Source organism: Papilio machaon, chromosome 23 (assembly GCF_912999745.1).
Source record: "Papilio machaon chromosome 23, ilPapMach1.1, whole genome shotgun sequence".
Taxonomy (NCBI): domain Eukaryota; kingdom Metazoa; phylum Arthropoda; class Insecta; order Lepidoptera; family Papilionidae; genus Papilio; species Papilio machaon.
In genome coordinates this window covers 4,968,240-4,987,961 of record NC_060008.1, presented here as the reverse complement: position 1 = coordinate 4,987,961, position 19,722 = coordinate 4,968,240, and the positions used below count along the sequence as shown (strand labels likewise).

Genomic DNA, 19,722 nt, shown 5'->3' with positions numbered 1-19,722 from the left:
TAAGCCAAGCTCATAAACATTTAGTTCTTCGAAACAGGTAATGTAACATAATGAAATATACATTGTAAGTAAAATAAACATTGACAGCGCCATCTATTAAAGTCCAAAATTTAATTAAACCAGTTATTCCCAAAGTGGTTCAGGTAGAAAGTTATGGATGTATAATCTGAAAAATGTAGGGAGGTTCATCGAAATCAAAAAAAAATATGAAAGGAGTTTACTTAAAAAACTTTGGTAATCTCTCCCAAAACCTTGTAAAAATACCAAAGAACCTTTTCAATTAGTCTCACAGTACTAGTTCATTGTCTTTCACAAATTAATTCTTCTTTACTGCTGTCTTCTACCAGGCATTCGCATGGTTCTCTGAGCTGCTGGTGGAACACGCGGAGATCTTCTGGGCGCTTTTCGGAGTCGATATGGACCGCGTGCTGTCGGAACAACCTCCTGATACCTGGGACTCCTTCCCTCTTTTCCAAATATTGAATGATTATTTGAGAAATGATGGTGAGTACAAAATTAAAAAGTATGCAGCTATGTATTTATATAGGGTGTGTTCCGATATGCACTGCGACCACTGTACAGTGTGACGTCAATTCAGTATACTGTGAAGCCGTTCCTTTATAGCCAGTTATACTGGTTACGATTTAAAACGGAACACAATCTCGTATACTGTCAGCCGCATTTTTTGACGCGACATTCAAATGAGTGTATTCAAGTTTTCTAGTACATTAAAAAAAAATGTTTTGGACTACTGTCAAATTAAAAATATTTTAATTAATATTAATTATAAATTGATTTTATAATGTAATAAAAATAAGTACTTTTTCATAAAAAAGAATATGTTTTTCATTATCAGCACAGTCTAATAAGGTTAATTTTTGCAATTCTTCCATTGTTTTATTTATTAATCCAAACGAATTACAGAACTTTAACATTTTCTGATTAAACTGTAGCTTTGTTTATAAGATGTCAGGCACTCGGGTGGTTTTGACTGATCGCGTGATCAAAGTACTGCGAGTACCTTACCTCGAAAACGCCAGTGCTCACAGTAGAATATGGCGGCGATTTATGACGTCATATATTTCCCTAGGGTACTGCGGCAGTATACTGGCAGTCCATAACGGAACGAATATGTCTACAGTGATAGCACTGTGCAGTGCTCGCGGTGCATATCGGAACATACCCATAGTCTATATACTTGTACCTTACAAACATCTAGGAGCTGCGTTGTCAAATTTATAAAAGAAAGAGCATACATAAGGTGGGAAAGAAAAAAAGAGTGTTTAAGAGTGTATGAATGTTTCAGATATTAGTAATTTATGTTACTATTAGATGAACAGTTTTTTAGTTTATCTTACCATAAAACCAGCTTCTAGTTATGTTGTATAAAATACTCTTACAGATAATCTTAAAGGAGGTAGATTCCACGAGCACCTACGCGACACTTTTGCCCCATTGGTTGTGCGATACGTAGATCTGATGGAATCGTCAATTGCACAATCTCTACACAAGGGATTCGAGAAGGAGCGATGGGAAATTAAAGGGTATGAAGAAAGAACATTCATATTATCTGTCAAGTCTTTTCAACAGTAGACAAGAGATTTTTATCAGTCTTTTCATATTCAAAAGGCCTTCTAAAATAGAGTCAATAGCGACTTAATAAACTAGCGTATACCAGCTTTCACCTTAAAATCACGTGAGATCACGGTGAAGCGCTACCATCGTATCTTCCCTGGGGGGGGGTGGCTTTTCCTACTTTCTGAAAGATTTTCTCTATGGCCTTTGGTTCCAGTAATGGTTGTTCAACGAGCGAGGAGTTGTTCTGGAAGTTGGACGCGCTGCAATCCTTCATCCGCGATCTGCATTGGCCGGAGCCCGACTTCCGCTCACACCTGGAGCAGCGGCTCAAGCTCATGGCATCAGACATGATGGAGACTTGCATACAGAAGACCGAAGCATCCTTCCAAGTATTTAAATATCTCTGATTATTTCTGAATTACAAGTTAGATTAATTATTAAAATCGTTAATTGGTCACACAAGCAGTCTTTTATCTTACTAATATTATAAATGCAAATGTTTGGATGGATGGATGGATGATTGTTTGAAGGTATCTCCAGAACGGCTCAACGGATCTTGATGAAATTTGGTATAGATATAGATTGTAACCTACACATATATAAGAAGAAATTCAAAGATATGTGTGAAGTTGACTATGGCTTAGTCACCTCTAACTTATGGTAGAATCCGAGCTCCTCTTTGAGGACGTATAGTGAGCTGATGATGATGATAGATTGTAGATCATAGTCTGGAAGAACACACGAACACAAGAACGCTCCTTATTATGTTTTTCTATTACGCGCGGACAGAGTCGCGGGAGACAGCTAGTTGTTAATGAGTACAAGATTTTGCATAGTAAAGTACGCTGCGACAGCTGCATTTAAAATTCAGAATATGGTGATTATAAGCTTTCACCCAGGTTTAATTTAGGATAATTTACTTGCTGCTGGCAACTGCTTGGAACAGACTGTGTTTGTGATTCTTGACCATAGACAGAAGATGATGGAACAATACAAATTGGTACATTTCCAGTCGTGGCTGAAGAAGAGCGTGACGTTCATGTCGACTGACTACATCCTGCCGGCGGAGACTTGTGCGATGGTGAATGTGGCGCTGGATGCAAAGAACCAAGCGCTCAAACTGTGCGCCGTTGAGGGGGTCGATATTGTGAGTAATCAAATATATGATATATTGGAATACAATGACTCTATTACTTCTTACTAATATTATAAATGTGAAAGTTTGGATGGATGGATGGTTAGAAGGTATCTCCAAAACTGTTCAACAGATTTTGATGAAATTTGGCACAGATGTAGAACATAGTCTAGAAGAATATGTAGGTTACTTTTTTTTGTACTCCGCGTGGACAGAGTCTTAGGATTAATATCGATTCATACATATCTCAAAAAATACCAGAACATTTTGTTGTGGAAGAAATAATTAATAACTTTTCTGATCCAGTATTTTAACGAGAAGAATATTGATCAGCCTTCTATATATATTATTTTGTTAATTTGTTTCAGTTTTATTCTTTTGGTAATTAGATTTGAATTTTAGATTTCGTTTGATTCGTTTCCATTGTTTTGTTATTATTTTTTTTAATTTTATGTTTATTTTAATTTTCTGCATGTCTTTCGTTCTTTTATATTTATTTTACAAGGCAATGGATCCTTCACTCGCTGTAAGTATAAGGGTTATAATTCATTTTAGTTAACTATCAATTTTTATAGAAACCAACGAACATTTAGCCCTTACATACTAAAATCTGTCTTAAACTTACTCCTCTTCAATTAAAAAAAGTCTAACTTTAAAAGGTGAAATGAAAATTAATCTAAAATATTAGGGTTTTAAAAAATTAACTAAAGTTAGCCAGCATTAAACTACCTTCTTTCTTTTTTACTTTTTTTAAACCTATCAAATGGTTTTATAGAGCGGCGGTTAATAATTCACTAATTACCAACATAACGTTCATGTTTAGTACATAATAACGATTCCTTCTAGTACCAGTATCACGCAAAAATGGATGCCCAGATTGAAGCCTGTCTTTTGGCCATGTCAACGGGGATGACAACTCGCCTGTCAGCGGTGCTCGAGGCAACGTTAGCTAAAATAGCTAGATTCGATGAGGGAAGGTAAGCTGGAAATTAGGGATCCCCAAAATATTTAGGACAAGTGACCCCCTGTTCCCACAGACTCCCCCATGGCTAAATTACCTACTTTTAAGATCAATTATTATTCATTGTTACTTAAGTCAATAGAAGAAGAGAGTGAGAATTAGCAATGCTTTAAGTTCCCTTTGGGAATACCTGCTGTAAATTCTTGCCAATATTTTATTATCAGATTTATAATCTTCTTACTTAGCTCACTATATTTAGGGACTGTATGATATTATGGCAACTTTTATTATTAATGTGGTAATGTTGGCCACACTGTCTTGTATGCGCATGAGCTGAGTTAGTCAATACTATCCTAGCCAGTGTCAAAGATGCATCTCTGTCTTGTGATAAACCCATAAATGATTTCTTAGGATTTCAAATTTTACTTTTCAAGACTTTGTACAGTTAAAACATGTTATTATTTTATTTCTTTTCTCAACATTTATTAAGATATTAACAAATTAATATTGATTTCAGTTTGATCGGATCTATCCTGACGATAGCGAATGTGTCTGGATCTGGCAAAGATATCGGTCAGGGGTACGTCAACTTCATGAGGAATTCTATGGATCAAATCAGGTCGAAGGTAAGGTAACTTTGTATTAAGGGTCGCTGAACATACCTTCGAAATTGTGACTATGGTTTATAATAGTAGTCAAAAATAGTTATGGTTGTTGACAATAAAATTAACTGACTGTATTACTTACTACTCCAAGGAAGACAACGAATTGTAGAACACCTCATTCCGTAAAATCGTTTAAACACCATAAATGCCATTAGTCACCAGACCGAGTCCAATAAACTGGAATCTGGAGCGTCGGTGGCTCAGGGGTTAAACACTTGACTTGCAATTTGCAGGTCCTGGGTTTGAATCCATGCTGCCATGTACTAATGTGTTTTTTTTATTTACATATGTACATTTATCCGACATTCTTACGGTGAAGGATAACATCGTGATGCTGCACATATCTGAGAGGAAATTGAAAGATATGTGTGAAGTCAACCCGCACTAACTTAGGATAGGCTCCGAACCCCTCAGTGGGGACGAATAGTGAGCTGATGATGATGAATGAATTGGAATCTTCCGTGTGTACCAGGTGACAGATGAGCTGTGGATCCTGCAGCTGTTCGAGCACTGGTACGGTATCCAGGTGAACATGGTGAGCACTTGGCTGGGTGAGCGACCAGCTCTCCATCCGCAGCAGGTCGCCTGCCTCTCCATCATTCTTAAGGTAAAGAGATTCTAAAGGTCCATAGGATATAAGGATCCATTTTTAAGGATCGTTAAGTATTTTATAATCGAAAAGAAAGTCTCTAGACTCTAAAAAAGACTATGAAAGACATTTAGAGTCATTTTAGTGGTTATTCAAGCTAAGGTTTTCAACACTAAAGTCTTAAACACAATAAAATTGGATAACAATTGTATAATTAACCAAATACGGGATTACTATAAGAAGTTTTCTTGCAGAAAATGTACAGCGACTTCGAGCTGCAAGGCGTAATAGACGACAAGTTGAATTCCAAAGTATACCAGAGCGTGGCCGCGAGAATGCACGCCGAGGAGACCACCTGCAGTCTGCTTCTGGCGCAGCAGGATGCTGGGTCTGTGCTCACTTTCCTTCTCATTCATCATTACCAGGTCATACCTGGTATACATTACCAGTACAGCAGGACAGTAGCATTCAAAATCAGTGCTAGCGTACAAATATTATAGTGTAAACCAGGCATAACTCTAATTGTACCTAAAATCCTAAACTCATTATAATAGCTCAGCATCAATAGATTTAATGACTTAAATCTCTTGCACTCTCTCACTTGACAGTGAGAGATAAAGACTCCATCTCACTCCACTACGTTTTCATAATATTAAAGTCATCATCTGTTGCAGCAGTGGTGAGGATGGTGGCTCCGAAGAGGGCTCCAGAAGCGGAAAGTCTAAACTGGAATCTCTAACAGAAGACGCTAAGTTGGGTAACGTCGGAGCTGTCGTTGGAAAGGTATTTTTCTATAACTACAGCTCTGAGTTAAAATAGTCACTTTACCAGACTTCCTTAATGACTCTGAGTACATCAGTTAGAACATAAAACATCCTGTATAGTGTTTTAATTGACTACTACTTACTACTTTGAAATTTAATTTTTCCCAAATTGATTGTTTATATTTTTAGGTTGGCAACATGTTCGGTCGCGGCATTGGGGAACTTTCTACCAAACTTGGCGGAGCTTCGTCTTGGTTTTAGCGCTTGAAAAATTATAAACACATATGATATCATCTCATTATCCCGATTTCAATGAGATAAGATCTCATAATTTAATTTTAACGTCATCATTTTAATTTAATCAACGTCATTTAAACATTTAGGAATGCTTAATACAGTATTGTTGATAATCTTACTATTTAAAAATGTGCCTCTTACCATGATTCTAAATTATCAACAAATTCATCATAAAAAACTCCAAGACAATACGATTCATATAAAACTAATCGTTTTAATAATAATAGCGAAAGGAAATATACAAAAATTAATTTTAACAACAAAGTAGCCATTTTGTTTAATCGCGACAAAATGGCGCTCGACTAAATTCGATTTAATGTAAGTGGCATTTGCATAGCTTGGTTAAAACTAGTGTTAAATGAAGTCTAGATTTTATTTTATAATAAAGCTTTATGTACAGTTAGGATCACTATTGGTTTATCGGAGCAAATAATGATTGTTAGGTGTGAATATAATATAGTACTTGATAACATGAACGGTTATATAAAATAAAATATACATACAAATTGCATACAATATTATGCTACAATAAGAGAACATATCGCTTTGGCAAAATTAAAACGTTATATGTTAGTCGGTCGTGTGTAAAATGTTATATTTAAATATGTCGATAAAGTAATTGAAAATTGGAATGTAAGGAACGCATATTTTGAGGTTAGAATTCTTAACTGAAATGTTTTTGTCTCTATTATTAATTACCTTTGAAGCTCACTTTCTTGGCTTAAAGTTAATAATTTTAGAAATGTTTTTCTAATTGTCAACAGTATTTTAACTTTAAACTATTGCTGGATTTGTTTAGTTTACATTTTAGCGTCTTGCCCCGCCTATGAAATAAAAATAGCACATAGTTTTGACAGTGTATTAAATATGCAAAATTTATCTATTTTAAAAAGCAATATTTTTCTAATATCGTATCAAGTTTTAATATCAATACAACTAGCTATTTAACTTTCCAGTAAAATTTTGTAAAAACATGTTTATAAAATATTAAATTAAATTAAATTTTGGCGCCACGCCAATGTCGGACATAGAACAGTATTACCATACGCAAATACAAAATTTACACCGCAATTAAAATATTTTATAAACATGCATAGAAAATTAAAAATTAGACACTGTTTTGCTGTAATAAAATACTATTTATAGTTTATAACTCTTTAGATTGACACTTAAACTTGAATTAGTCAAAATAATACAAATATAATACTATAAAGTACTTACTCTTATAATTGAATTTATTAAAAAAATATTCTTCTACGCTAATCCTTACAAATTTTTGAACAACTAGAAGAAATTTAAAGTTTAAAGTTATTAGATAAACGTTTAAATTAGTAGTAACTACTAAGCGCTAATTCGCCTTATTACGATCTTGTTAAAATTCTCCACATATATCAATTTCATCCTATCATTTCTCGTGCTTTATTACATTTTTTTTTCAATATAAAAATTTAGTGTTGGTGTTGACATATTTAAAAAAAATTACTTTCGCACTTTTCAATTTTAATTTAATTCTTCACACACCATGAGCTTAGATTAGATAAAAAGTTTCTCACAACTCAATGGCCACTGTAAAAACTTGCAATGTTATTTCTGTATTTTTATTTGTAATTTTAATTCAAATATTATCACTGTTATAACATTAGTAAAACTTATTTGAACTATTTATTGTGTATTTCCATTCTTTAATAGTTTATTCACATGTTATCTCTTAGATGTTCATTTTTTATGTTAAATTGTTATAATATTGAGTTTATTGCACATCTCATTTACATTGGTGAGGAGTAAATTGCTGGAAAATGATAGTCAACTAGAATGTAAGTGCAAATAGCCGACTGAAGTGCCATTGTGCATACTGCTTAAGATTTTGCCGAGATTTCGGAAAATTAGCGATGGTTGTAAAGTGGCGGTGAATTTGTAAACTGGTTTTATTAGAACCATAATGTAAAAACCACCGCAAATATCTAGTGCTTTGGTTATGAGTGCATCGCGAATGTAAGGAGAAATAATAAAGGAATATTTACAATAAAACGTTTACTGTTCATTTGTTATTTTATTTACCTTATTTTGTTATGAACCTGACTCTTGACATAATTACACACACAAGAAAACATAAGTTTGTTGCACGCCAAAAAAATCGTACCTCTTCTGAACTGTACTGAAGTGAATTGTTAAATTGGATTTTAAGATGGGTCATTTTATCATTTTTCCTTGTCAAATATACCAAAGTCTACCAATATTAATCAGGCAATAGTAAAGTATTAGATTTATTAATGGCATCACTTTTCCAAAACGAGGTTCGAAATAATCTTTTAAAATGTCTACTTCTATCATAACTAATGTATTAAATAGTAATTATATTTCAAGCACAAATTAAATAAAATAGTTTTTCGATTTTTAAACTTAAAAAAAAATTATTGGTAGTAATCTCGTTAACACAGGTGGCAACACTCGCGCGTGAATAAGTTTGACATTCGCTGTAAAGTAGTGTAGACAGTGAACGTGAGTGTAGTTTAATTTGAATAAAGTATTTTTATGTAGTGAATTTAAGGCAAAACTGTAAGTTTTTTGACTGAAATCTTTATTTTTTAACGCATAGTTATACATTACTAACACAGACGATTACTTTTATAAGTTTTGCGCACATTAACTCGTTACTTATCCGGAAATGCTTGTGAACGTTTGAAAAAATAAAATAAAAAAGTTTTGTATCATCTGATGCATTCCGAAGTTGTTACGTCGACCGTATTGTAAGTATGGTCTTTGTACTTTCTTTCTTTTTGCGCGCGCGAATTTATTTGAAAGAAAAAAAAAACTTTCGCGTTTTCGGCATCTTAAAATAGCAAAGATGGATCTAGCTAAAAATGACTCAATAGAAATGTGTCAGTAGGTGAGGGTTAGGCTAATTGAATATAGAAATTGTTTTACCTTAGCCTATATTCTTTTTCTGAATGCTTTCAGTAAATTATGTAACTAGAAAAAGTTTTAATAATACCTAAGAGAAAACTTTTTGAATTTAAACACTCAATTAATTCATGATAATATTAGAATAAACCTAGAATTTATTACTTTTTTTTTAACAATTTAACTTTGAAACAAATGTGTTTGATTTTATTGTTCATTTATCTAAATATCTTATTCAATTAGTTATTTTTTTAACTTGAGTAAGAATGTGAAGTAGTTAATTTATATAACAATAACCTTTATCTTACGTCTAACACTAAAAGATAATGAAATTAAAAATATTTACAAATCATTTAAACCATTCAAAAACATACAGTCAAACCTGGAAAATGTTTGTCTCTAATAAAAGTTTTTCTCTTATTGAAATTGTATGTCGGGACCGATCATTTGCTTATATAGGTTTATCTGTATCCATATTCAACTGAATGTGTTATATTTTTTTACTTTTTTTATAAAAAGTATTATAATTTCAGATTAAAAGGCACCTTTAGTCTTGTTTTTCTAAACTTTCATTTTACATATTTTTTTTATTTAAACTAAATGGAACACCTATAGTTGTTCACTTATTAGGTCATCCTGTATATATTTGAAGTGGGTAATATAGCTTATCACCATGTCTGGGTTAAGTAGCCCTGTGAGATAATATAGTAGCCCATTAGGAGAGTTAATTGTTAAAATTCTCAGGATAGTTTTAAAGTTTAATGATAAGGCAAGTAGCTAACTAAATAAGTAACTTGTTATGAAAATTTATAAATCATTTATTTCATTTATAAAAGACTAGTTCTTGCTCTCATTTCCGTCTGAGCGGAATTAAAAAAATACTTTATAAATAGCTTATGTGTTTTTTAAGACTGTGTTCTACATCCATAGCAAATTTCATTAAGATTTGTTGAGCCGTTCCAGAGATATCTTCAAACAAAGATCCATACATCTATCCATCTAAACTTACACATTTATAATTTTAGTAAGATAGATCATCTTATATATAAAATCTTGTGTCGCGGTGTTTGTGGTTAAACTCCTCCGAAATGGCTTGACCGATTCTCATGAAATTTTGTGTGCATATTCAGTAGGTCTGAGAATCGGCCAACATCTATTTTTCATACCCCTACCAAGTTTTTTAACTGCGTGCGGATGGAGTTGCAGGCGACAGCTAGTTATTTTTATATTAATTTGATCATAAATTATATTCAAAGATTTTTTTGGTTACAAATAAATTTCTGCATTTCTTTAAGTGTGTCAAATTTCACTATTATTCAGTTGTGTAATTTCCTTAAAAAGGGGCACAAATTTTTCACTTTACAGTATTAATGATTATGTACTTGTACATCTTGTTTTCATCAATTTCATACCATCTTGTAAATATTTTACAATGGCAAAAAATAGCTTATGTACTTTATAATAGGGATATTAAATACCATATTTGTTATCCGAAATGTCTTGAGATAATCAAATATAGTCAAATCTGTCAGTCAATTGTCTGGAGTCGCTTGACTCCATAACCGAGAATCTCAGGTTAGAGACAAACCTCTATAGGTAAGAAAAATGTTTGAGTTCCTTGGATTCTCGATTATTCATGTTCAACTGTATTTAATTGGGATTATTGTTTCAACTTACATTTGTACATTACATTTCAAAATATATTTTAAATGTACAAGTAGAAGTGCTTAGTCATTCTTATTGAGAAGAGAGAGTTGTCATTTGGTTTATTAAGTTTACTTGCCTAAGATTACCTGCACTTTGTCAACTATTTCTTTATTTACTATTAATTCTGCACCTTATGACCTCTGGGACGTAGCTTTGCAAAGTCTAATAAGCCTTAATACTACATAAACGGAACATGGCGATACGACAGTTAAAATGCTGACTCACATCTTCCTGACCCAGTCGCCATCTCAACCGTTATTCTTACTCACGTAATTGTTTTATGGTATTGCAAGATTCAAACTTTATGACGGCTCGTGCTTAGCTGCGCAAGTCTTTATTACGGAACACCGCTGCTGTGACACATGTACTAATACATATTGTCTCTTTCATTCTATTTTACAACAACAGTATATTAGTTCGATCTAGTATTAGACTAATTAAGTATCATAGTAGGTTTTACGGTGAAGGAAAGCCGAAACTAACTAAGCCAGCATGGTTGTCTATGGCCTAGTCATCTCTAACTCAGGTTGGACTCCGAGCATAACAACTCGCTGGAGAGATTTATGAGCTGTCACGGAAGCGGGTTTTCATAGGCATCATTACGGGTGGAGAAAAGCACTTACATCTCGCCGATTTAAATTATGTTTTGTGCAGCGTCGTCGTCGTTCGAACCTCTATAAAGTTTGGACTTCACTTTACTTTAAATTATGTTTGATGGCGCTAACTAATCCAGTATTATACAATGTAAATACAATTGTTGTTTACAAATTATTCTTACATCAATGTTTATTTTTTTATACCGATTTGATCGTCTATGATATAGAAGTGTTACTTTGATAATAATTAACATCTTTATGGGTCAGAACATCGCACGAGATGCGCAGAACAAGATTTGAAGTGTAGCAGAGAGTAAAAGAATGCGGTAGGAGATATAAAAAATTATTGAGGCGGCTTATACGTGCAGTTGATTAAAAATATACTTTTCTATTCTACTTGCAGAGTCATTTGAAAAAAACATATTGTTTAACAGTCCGTGTACAGTAGCCCTTAGTAGCACAATCAATAACGTTTATAAGTTCGTAAAGCAAACAGTACTGGTCATAATGAATGTTTACAGACCTAATTCAATGTTCAATGCATCCAATTGAGTACGCAACTTTCGGTCGACAACCGTTGCAATGACGCGGCGTTTTTCACAAAAAAAAAACAACTTCATCGTTAATATTGTGGTCAGATTTATTTATAAATTTTCATTGTTACGGTATAACTTATAAACTAATCAAAAAATTCCTTCATAACTGGCTAGCTGTTGCCAGCGACTCCGTCTTTTATGCTTATTTTTTAATCCGCGCGGACGGAGTTACGGGCTACAGCTAGTAAATAATAGTGTACTGAATATATGCTGTTTCAAGGTTTCCTCAGAAAACAGTAAATCTCTGATGTAATGAAGTTAGCTACCCCTGCTTTAGACACAATGTGTGTTATGTGCTAGGCATTGAATAATATATTATGACCTTCTTGATTGCGGTTTTGTCTGGTTACACTTAATTACGTTGTAATTAATTATTCTTATTTAACTTAACTCAGTTAACTATTAAGTTAGGTTAGTTTAAAAGAGAAGGGGGCAAACGAGCAGCGGGAACACCAAGGTGTTCATCGACGCCCATGGACATTTGCAATGCCAGAGGAATGGCAGATGCGTTGCCGGCCTTTGAGATGGTGATACGTTCGCTTCTTGAAGGACCCTAAGTCGTAACGGTTTGGAAATACCACCGAGGATAGACCATTCCACAACGCGGCGGTACGCGGTAGAAAGCTACGCGAAAACCGCACGGTTGTGGATTGCCAGCCATTGAGATGGTTTGGATGGAACTTGGCGGTCTGTTGGGTCGTCCGATGACGGAACTCGGCGCTAGGAATTGTTTTATTTAACCTATTTCAAAAAGAAGGTTATCAATTTTTGTGTGTTCAAAAAAAACAAACGAATTGATAACCTTCTTTCTTCTTCTTCACGTATTTTACCTAATGGTGTTCCGATTTTGATTTCTTTTTTGGGTTCTACTTTTTTATTAATTTTTAAACTCATTATATTAGTAGATTTTGAGTTCTTTTTAAAACTAAACAAAAATGAAGGAATATTTTGCTTTCTTCACTTTTTAATATAATATTTGACTAGTTTACGATTCCTTTATATAGTGTAATTTTTAAATCCTTGTTAATGTTTTAAATATAAAAATTATTAAATTAAAACGAATTGAAAATCATTAGAATCTGATATGTACAATTGTCAATGTTAAATGCTAGTTTATTCCGACTTATTTCCTAGATTTAAACCCTTGATATTGTACTTAGTTAAGGTAAGTTTTTACTGCCGACATACCTTTAAAAGAATTTATTATCTGTTTTTTTTTTCAGTAAATAAGAGGAATTTAAATATGTTTCTCAACATGTCTGTTTGCAGGGGAATCTTACGCTTAGAATAAAAGCGTTTATACATTCAAACGTTCCAAATTTTAATCTGGAGCGATGGTTTACTGGACACTAATAACGGATATTTTTTTGCGAAACGAATTGAAGACTCGATGACTTAGTACAGTTAGTCTACGGAGCTCTGTGTACAACACAGTGATAATTAATATTTTACGACAAAGACAGACTAATAATCCGACTCTTTTATTAACTAGTCGTCTTTGCGACTCTGTCCGCGTTGGATTTATAAAGATATATACCGACAAAGATATCTGACCCGGTGAGCATAAGTTCATTAGAGCCTACTTGCCAAAAATATTTCGGAAAAATCATTGTAATGTTTTTTTTATATGTATTTTGTATTGATAGCAGCGCCTCTCTCATCGGATCATATATGTTTTTTGGACTATAATCTGTTTTTTTTATTTAAGAAACTAGTTGTCACCCGTGACTTTGCCATCGAATTTAAATAAAACGAAATTAGTAGCTGATACATAAGTACAATTTCAAATGATTATTTCTACTTGCGCCTGTTATTTACAAATATATAAAAGAAAGTTGTGTTAGTTACACCATTTATAACTCAAGAACGGCTGAATCGATTTGACTGAAAATTGGTGGGGAGGTAGCTTAGAACCAGGAATAGGACATAGGATAATTTTTACCCCGTTTTTTTTTTTTTTTTTTTTTATTCCGCGCGGACGGAGTCGCGGGTAAAAGCTAGTTTACAATATATGGTTAATAATAAGAATGAATTATTGTTTAATAAAACAAGACTAACAATTAAATTAGTAATTTCCTGTTTTCATTAAATCCCGAAATAGACGTCTCAATTATTGTTATTTTTGTGTTGCAATATGCTGTGGAAAACCCGGCATTTATGTCAATCAATTGGCGTTGTGTTTTTCACTATTTTATTATATTATATATTTTCCTGCCTGTTTCTGTGTTCAGTGCAATTAGATACACACCGTATTAATGTAATGGGGTATCTATCACAAGCGACTCCGTCCGCTCGGGATTAAAAAAAACTTAACATGTAACCTATGTGTTCTTTCAGACCATCCTCTATATACCAAGTTTGAGTGAGATATGTTAAGCCGTTTTACAGATACCTTCTAACAAACATCTATCCATTCATCCATCTAAACATTTGCATTTTTAATATTACTAGCTGTCGCCCGCGACTCCGTCCAATAAAAACCATAATATATAACCGATGTGTTCTTCCAGATTATGTTCTACATCTGTGCCAAATTTCATCAAGATCTGTTGAGCCGTTGGGGAGATATCTTCAAACAAACATCCATCCATCCATCTAAAAATTCGCATTTATAATATTATAAGTAAGATAATGACATAATGTTCGTAAGAAACGGGATTCTTACCACGATTAGGCTGTTTGAGCTCCCGATATTATATTAGTAAAAACCACGAAAGTTTGAAGTTATATAAAGATAATGACAGTTTTAGAATTCTATACTAAGTGGGAAGGGAATTTAATTCTTTGAATATAATATATGAGTCACTGAGTCGGGGCTAACGCGTGCCAACTGACAAAACATATTGAATGCTTAATATATATATAATGTAAACATTAGTCATTTTAGTTAACATTGATATGAACATAGGACAATGAAGACGTAAGGATCAGGTTACAACACCTAATAGAATTGAATCCACGTATTTAAATAAGTATACATATCGACGCTGTAAAGCATAAACGCTGTAACCCTTGAAATCGCAAATATGTTTTTCACACGTTAATAATTTCAACCATTATCAAACGATAATGATTTTATTATAGGTTAGCACAAACTACACAACATTGCTAAATACCGCATGCTTGTAGGCGTATCAGCTCACGAGTTATCATTTTTTGGCTCTCCTGTAAAGTTCATACTTTCGGGGTTACAGCGTTTACGCTTTCCAGCGTCGATATGACCTGATAACTCAATACTCAGTCTTTATGTGTATTTGTGTAACAAAATGTCATCTCTACCTACCTATATACTGTTTGTAAGAAACGGGATTCTTACCACGATTAGGCTGTATGAGCTCCCGATATTTCGGCACAGTTGCATGCGCCATGATCGCGGGTTGACAATCAATGTCAGTCTTACGAACAGTATATTAGTAAAAACCACGAAAGTTTGTACTATATATTTACCTACCTAGTTAAATCAATCAATCCTTACTAATATTATAAATGCGAAAGTAACTCGTAAGTGTAATTTTTAAGATTAATCTTACAGTGGGTAGATCCCGCAGCAACAATATTTGTTAGGTGCAATTGGTGGAAGTGGAAGCAATTCTGCGTTTTGTCTGATGAGTGTTTGTGGCCTAATTTTAGTCCACGTTCCTTTCTTACCATTTTTTTATAAGGAAAGGATGGGAAGGGGAAGGAGATTTGACTTTGATATGTATATCCTCTTCCTGTGCGTCCCCTCTTCTGTCGATTAACGTTAGACAACTCGAAAGTCTATGGGCACTGTTCGCTTCGCTATTTAGGCGTATTCAAGTGACCGCTTGCTAGTTTGCCACCTTATGATATAAAAAAAATATGATTATCTAAATATAACTTTCTCTATTGGTTTAAAACTTGTGTGACAAATTGAAACTATTCGATATAAAGATATCGACAGCTTGAGGGATTGGGTCTTTTTTTTAGTAGGCCGATTGAATCCACATTTAATTGTATGGACTCAATCGGTCTAATGAGGAAAAAATACCATTGACTGGTAGTCTGATCGGCCCAACGGGAAACGTACAAAGATTCATCCCTATTCTTGTTATAGTGTCACGATATTCGTGAAGTATAAATGTTCAAAAAGTAGCCATGATTAGTTACTTTTAAACGCATTTGCAATACATTCTCTTGTCATTATTTTTACAATTCGTTTACTGTGTTAATTCCGAATGCAGTGACAAATATGCCTCCATCCTTTTCATTCCATTTGAGAAAAATAGAGACGACAATATTTTTACACGTATACAGTAATACGAGATTGTTTTCATTAACTACGATATCTTAGTAATATTATAAATTCGAATGTTTAGATGGATGGATGATTGTTTGAAGGTATATCCGGAACCTGTCTGTAAGAACACATAGGCCACTTATTACGTTTTTTTTAATTCCGCGTGGACGGAGTTGCGGGCGACAGCTAGTTATAATTACATAACCTCTGATGTATTGCCAATAACCGAGTTATAAAGTTTAATGTCGTGACATTAAAATATATCATAATAAACAGTTCAAAGGATGATTCAAACACTGCCGGAATGGAATCCGTTAATTGATTTCACACCTGGCAACATTTGGCAGAACGCCGGAGGTATAACCAGGGAGTCGGGTTCAATACCCGAAATTTGGGGTACATTTTCGCAAGTGGCAACACTGCGCACCTGCAGCGATGCGCCTGCGCTGCCGCAATCCGATCGTCTAATTATAGATCAGAGTTATGTCATTCGATGTTGCCATCCGTTATGTTTTTCCCGTGACTATGTTTATTTTTGTGTAGTTTTGAGAATTTAGTTCAAAGTGTTTCGGTTAACATTCTTAAACAAACTGAAATACGTTTTATTTTATTTTTAGCGAGATTTATGTTTCGACCTTATTTTATTTTATACTCTACTTGTTATTTTAGTACAATGATGGATGATTAAGCTTTTAAATTTTCAACTATAGATTATTATAACTTAAATACAACAGAGTAGATCTGAATATTGTCATATATAAGAGTTCAGGCTTTTCACATATTTTTATTTAGTACAAACAATCTTACTAATATTATAAATGCGAATGTTTGGATGGATGTTTGTTTGAAGGTATCTCCAGAACGACTCAACGGATATTGATGAAATTTGGCACAGTTGTAGAACATAGTCTGGAAGATCACAAAGACTACTTATAAATTTTTTTTTGTAAAGCCGCACGGACGGAGTCAATCAAACAAACAAAACAAGTAAAACATAATTTCTAACTGCTAAAATAACAATACGAATCTTGAGTACAGCATCAAGTCGGTAAAGTTGATTAGTTTTTTTCTATTTTTTTATTTTCTTTTTATTATTATTTTTTTGTAAAGGTGCCAGCTGAAAATCAACGCAGGGGCAGTTTAGTCTGTCCCTGCTTCGTTGTGCTGGCTCCCTTTTGCCACACTATTGTACCAAGTTTGTCCCTTGTATGTGTGTTTTTTTATTTTTTTGTTTTATGTTCTTTGTGTGGCAATCAATGTTTTTCTTTATTCCTTTAGTTTGTTTTAAATTTATTATATCAAATATTAAAAAATGTTATATCTCGTAAGTTGATAATTAACAGTTAAAACATTATAACACCTGGATATTACAGATTAACCTTTAGGGTTTCATCGGAAACCTGTGAAGTCATTCAAATACGACCGCGTATTAACCTTGCAATACTCGCGATATATATTGAAATAGTTATTTTACTTAAGTATTTACGTCATAAAGATGAGTTTTCACTGGCGAAAAACTTGTACAACAACATTCTGTTACCTCTATTGTAATAGAATGAGAAGGATTTCTGATTCGCCATAATAATATTTTTTATACAGGATGTTTTAGCAGTGAACTAACAGCATAGTAATTTTAATGGCGTAATTTTCAGTCTTTTTTGTATGAAATTATTTCAGAGATTTTATTTATAATGTTTATATAAAGTCCAAAATATAATTAGTAAATAGAAATCATTTGGTTTCTGAGATTTGGACATTTTCCATGTATTTACTTCCCACGCGATTTAAATATACCCGAAAACAACGTAATACTGAGTTCCACTTACATATTTACAAATTGTTTTGATTTAAAAGTGTGACTATTAATTAATTAATTTTCAGATACTATAACTAATTTATTTCTCAACAGACTCAAACGAAGTCGCGGTTAAAAGCTAGTAATTAAATAAAATATAAGATATGCAAAAATCATGAAAATACGAGCACATTGAGAACTTTCATGAATATATTCGTAATCTGGGCACTTGAAAACGTAAAATTTGCGATGATATACAAGGTTGAAAAAAAAAACTTTTTTTATATAGATCTGTTTTATATAAGTATAGCTGTCGCCCGCGTCTCCGTCCGCACGCAGTTAAAAAAAAAAGGGGGGGGGGTTATGAAAAATAGATGTTAGCCGATTCTAAGACCTACTGAATATGCTCACAAAATTTCATGAGAATCGGTCAAGCCGTTTCGGAGGAGTACGGTGACGAAAACTGTGACACGAGAATTTTATATATTAGATAACCAAAGTCTTCAAATTAATTAAAACATCCACACAGTACGTACTATGTCAGTTGAGAATAAACATCTCAACAGATTTTAAAACTTCAGTTTCATAGTCAAAGAACTGAAAAAACAATAATAAAATCGAATCATACTGTACATTGATATGCAGATTTGATGAAAGTATATCGTGACAAAAGTCTTCATTGAGTGATCGTAAGTTTTTGTGGCAATCACTGCGACAGCACGCTATGTCCGAAACAATGCGCGTGCGCACGATCAAATTAAAATGTTACAGGAAGCGGTTATAGTGGTACATCGTAGCGAGTTAATTTAAGGCACTATAATTGGTTAATAATTTAATTCTACTAACAATTCTTTCTAATCTTAATATATATAAATCTCGTGTCACAATGTTTGTCCTCAATGGACTCCTAAACCACTTAACCGATTATAATAAAATTCGCACACCATGTGCAGTTCGATCCAACTTGAGAGATAGGATAGTTTAAATCTCAAATTATAGTCGCAATTTTAATTTATTGCTAATTGTTTGTCTGTTATTATTTGACAGTCACAATTATCTGTTAACTCCAAATGATTCTAACAGATGTCGATATCTTTCGACTGGGTTGAGTAAGTAATCAATAGATGGCGCTGCTATGGTAAATCTACGAACGTGTCAAATAAGCTTATTAACTGCGCGCGGACGGAGTCGCTAGAGCTAGTTGTTTATTAAGATTATGTTAAGTGAGCATTTTTTGCTAACTTAAGTCTTTAATAAACTGCAAGCAAGCTTCTAAGTGTTTTTTCACATTATAAATGGTTTCCACTGCCAAATACAAAAGCATATTGTAGTCCCTTTTAATCTTTTTTTTTAAGAAACAAAGATAACGATATCTTTTTGTACTTTAGTCTGCAGTGAAAACACAAGATGACATGTATTAATTCTATTTTGAGAGCGTCGGTGGCTCAGGGGTTAAGCACTTGATTTGCAATCTGCAGGTCCTGGGTTCAAATCCTGCCATGTACCAATGTTTTTCGATTTTCGATTTACATATGTACATTTATCCGACGATCTTACGATGAAGGAAAACAACGTGATGCAACCTGCTCATATCTGAGAAGAAAATCAAAGATATGTTTGAAGTCAACCAACCCGCACTTGGCCAGCGTGGTTGACTATGGCCTAGTCGCCCTTAACTTAGGGTATTTTCCGAGCCCCTCAGTAGGGACTTATAGTGATGATGAATCCTATTTTAAATTTTATAGTCATTATTCTGGTTCCAATTTAAATTGTTGTAATTATAAAAAAAAACCACGTTATCATCCGCTCCTCCCATCAATAAATACGCTATTTAATTTCGAATGTAATCTCTTCGATGAAATCTAATTAAATTAAAGAAT

The 19,722-nt window shown here is 33.4% G+C and overlaps 2 protein-coding genes across 2 annotated transcripts in view; both read left to right on the top strand.

The window, feature by feature from the left end:
* Positions 1-5,958, top strand: part of LOC106716704 (calcium-dependent secretion activator) — a 42,858-nt gene extending 36,900 nt beyond the window's left edge. The window contains exons 24-33 of the mRNA XM_045683766.1: positions 348-504; positions 1,403-1,544; positions 1,793-1,967; positions 2,591-2,725; positions 3,560-3,690; positions 4,192-4,300; positions 4,812-4,946; positions 5,183-5,316; positions 5,603-5,711; positions 5,882-5,958. Of these exons, the coding sequence (XP_045539722.1) occupies positions 348-504; positions 1,403-1,544; positions 1,793-1,967; positions 2,591-2,725; positions 3,560-3,690; positions 4,192-4,300; positions 4,812-4,946; positions 5,183-5,316; positions 5,603-5,711; positions 5,882-5,953 (1,299 nt within the window). The 3' untranslated portion in view covers positions 5,954-5,958. The remainder of the gene's footprint in view (positions 1-347; positions 505-1,402; positions 1,545-1,792; positions 1,968-2,590; positions 2,726-3,559; positions 3,691-4,191; positions 4,301-4,811; positions 4,947-5,182; positions 5,317-5,602; positions 5,712-5,881) is intronic.
* A 2,489-nt stretch (positions 5,959-8,447) lies between these two features.
* LOC106716692 overlaps positions 8,448-19,722 on the top strand; it is a 32,159-nt gene continuing 20,884 nt past the window's right edge. Inside the window, exon 1 of the mRNA XM_045683765.1 lies at positions 8,448-8,545. The gene's annotated coding sequence lies outside the window, so the exon portion shown is untranslated. The remainder of the gene's footprint in view (positions 8,546-19,722) is intronic.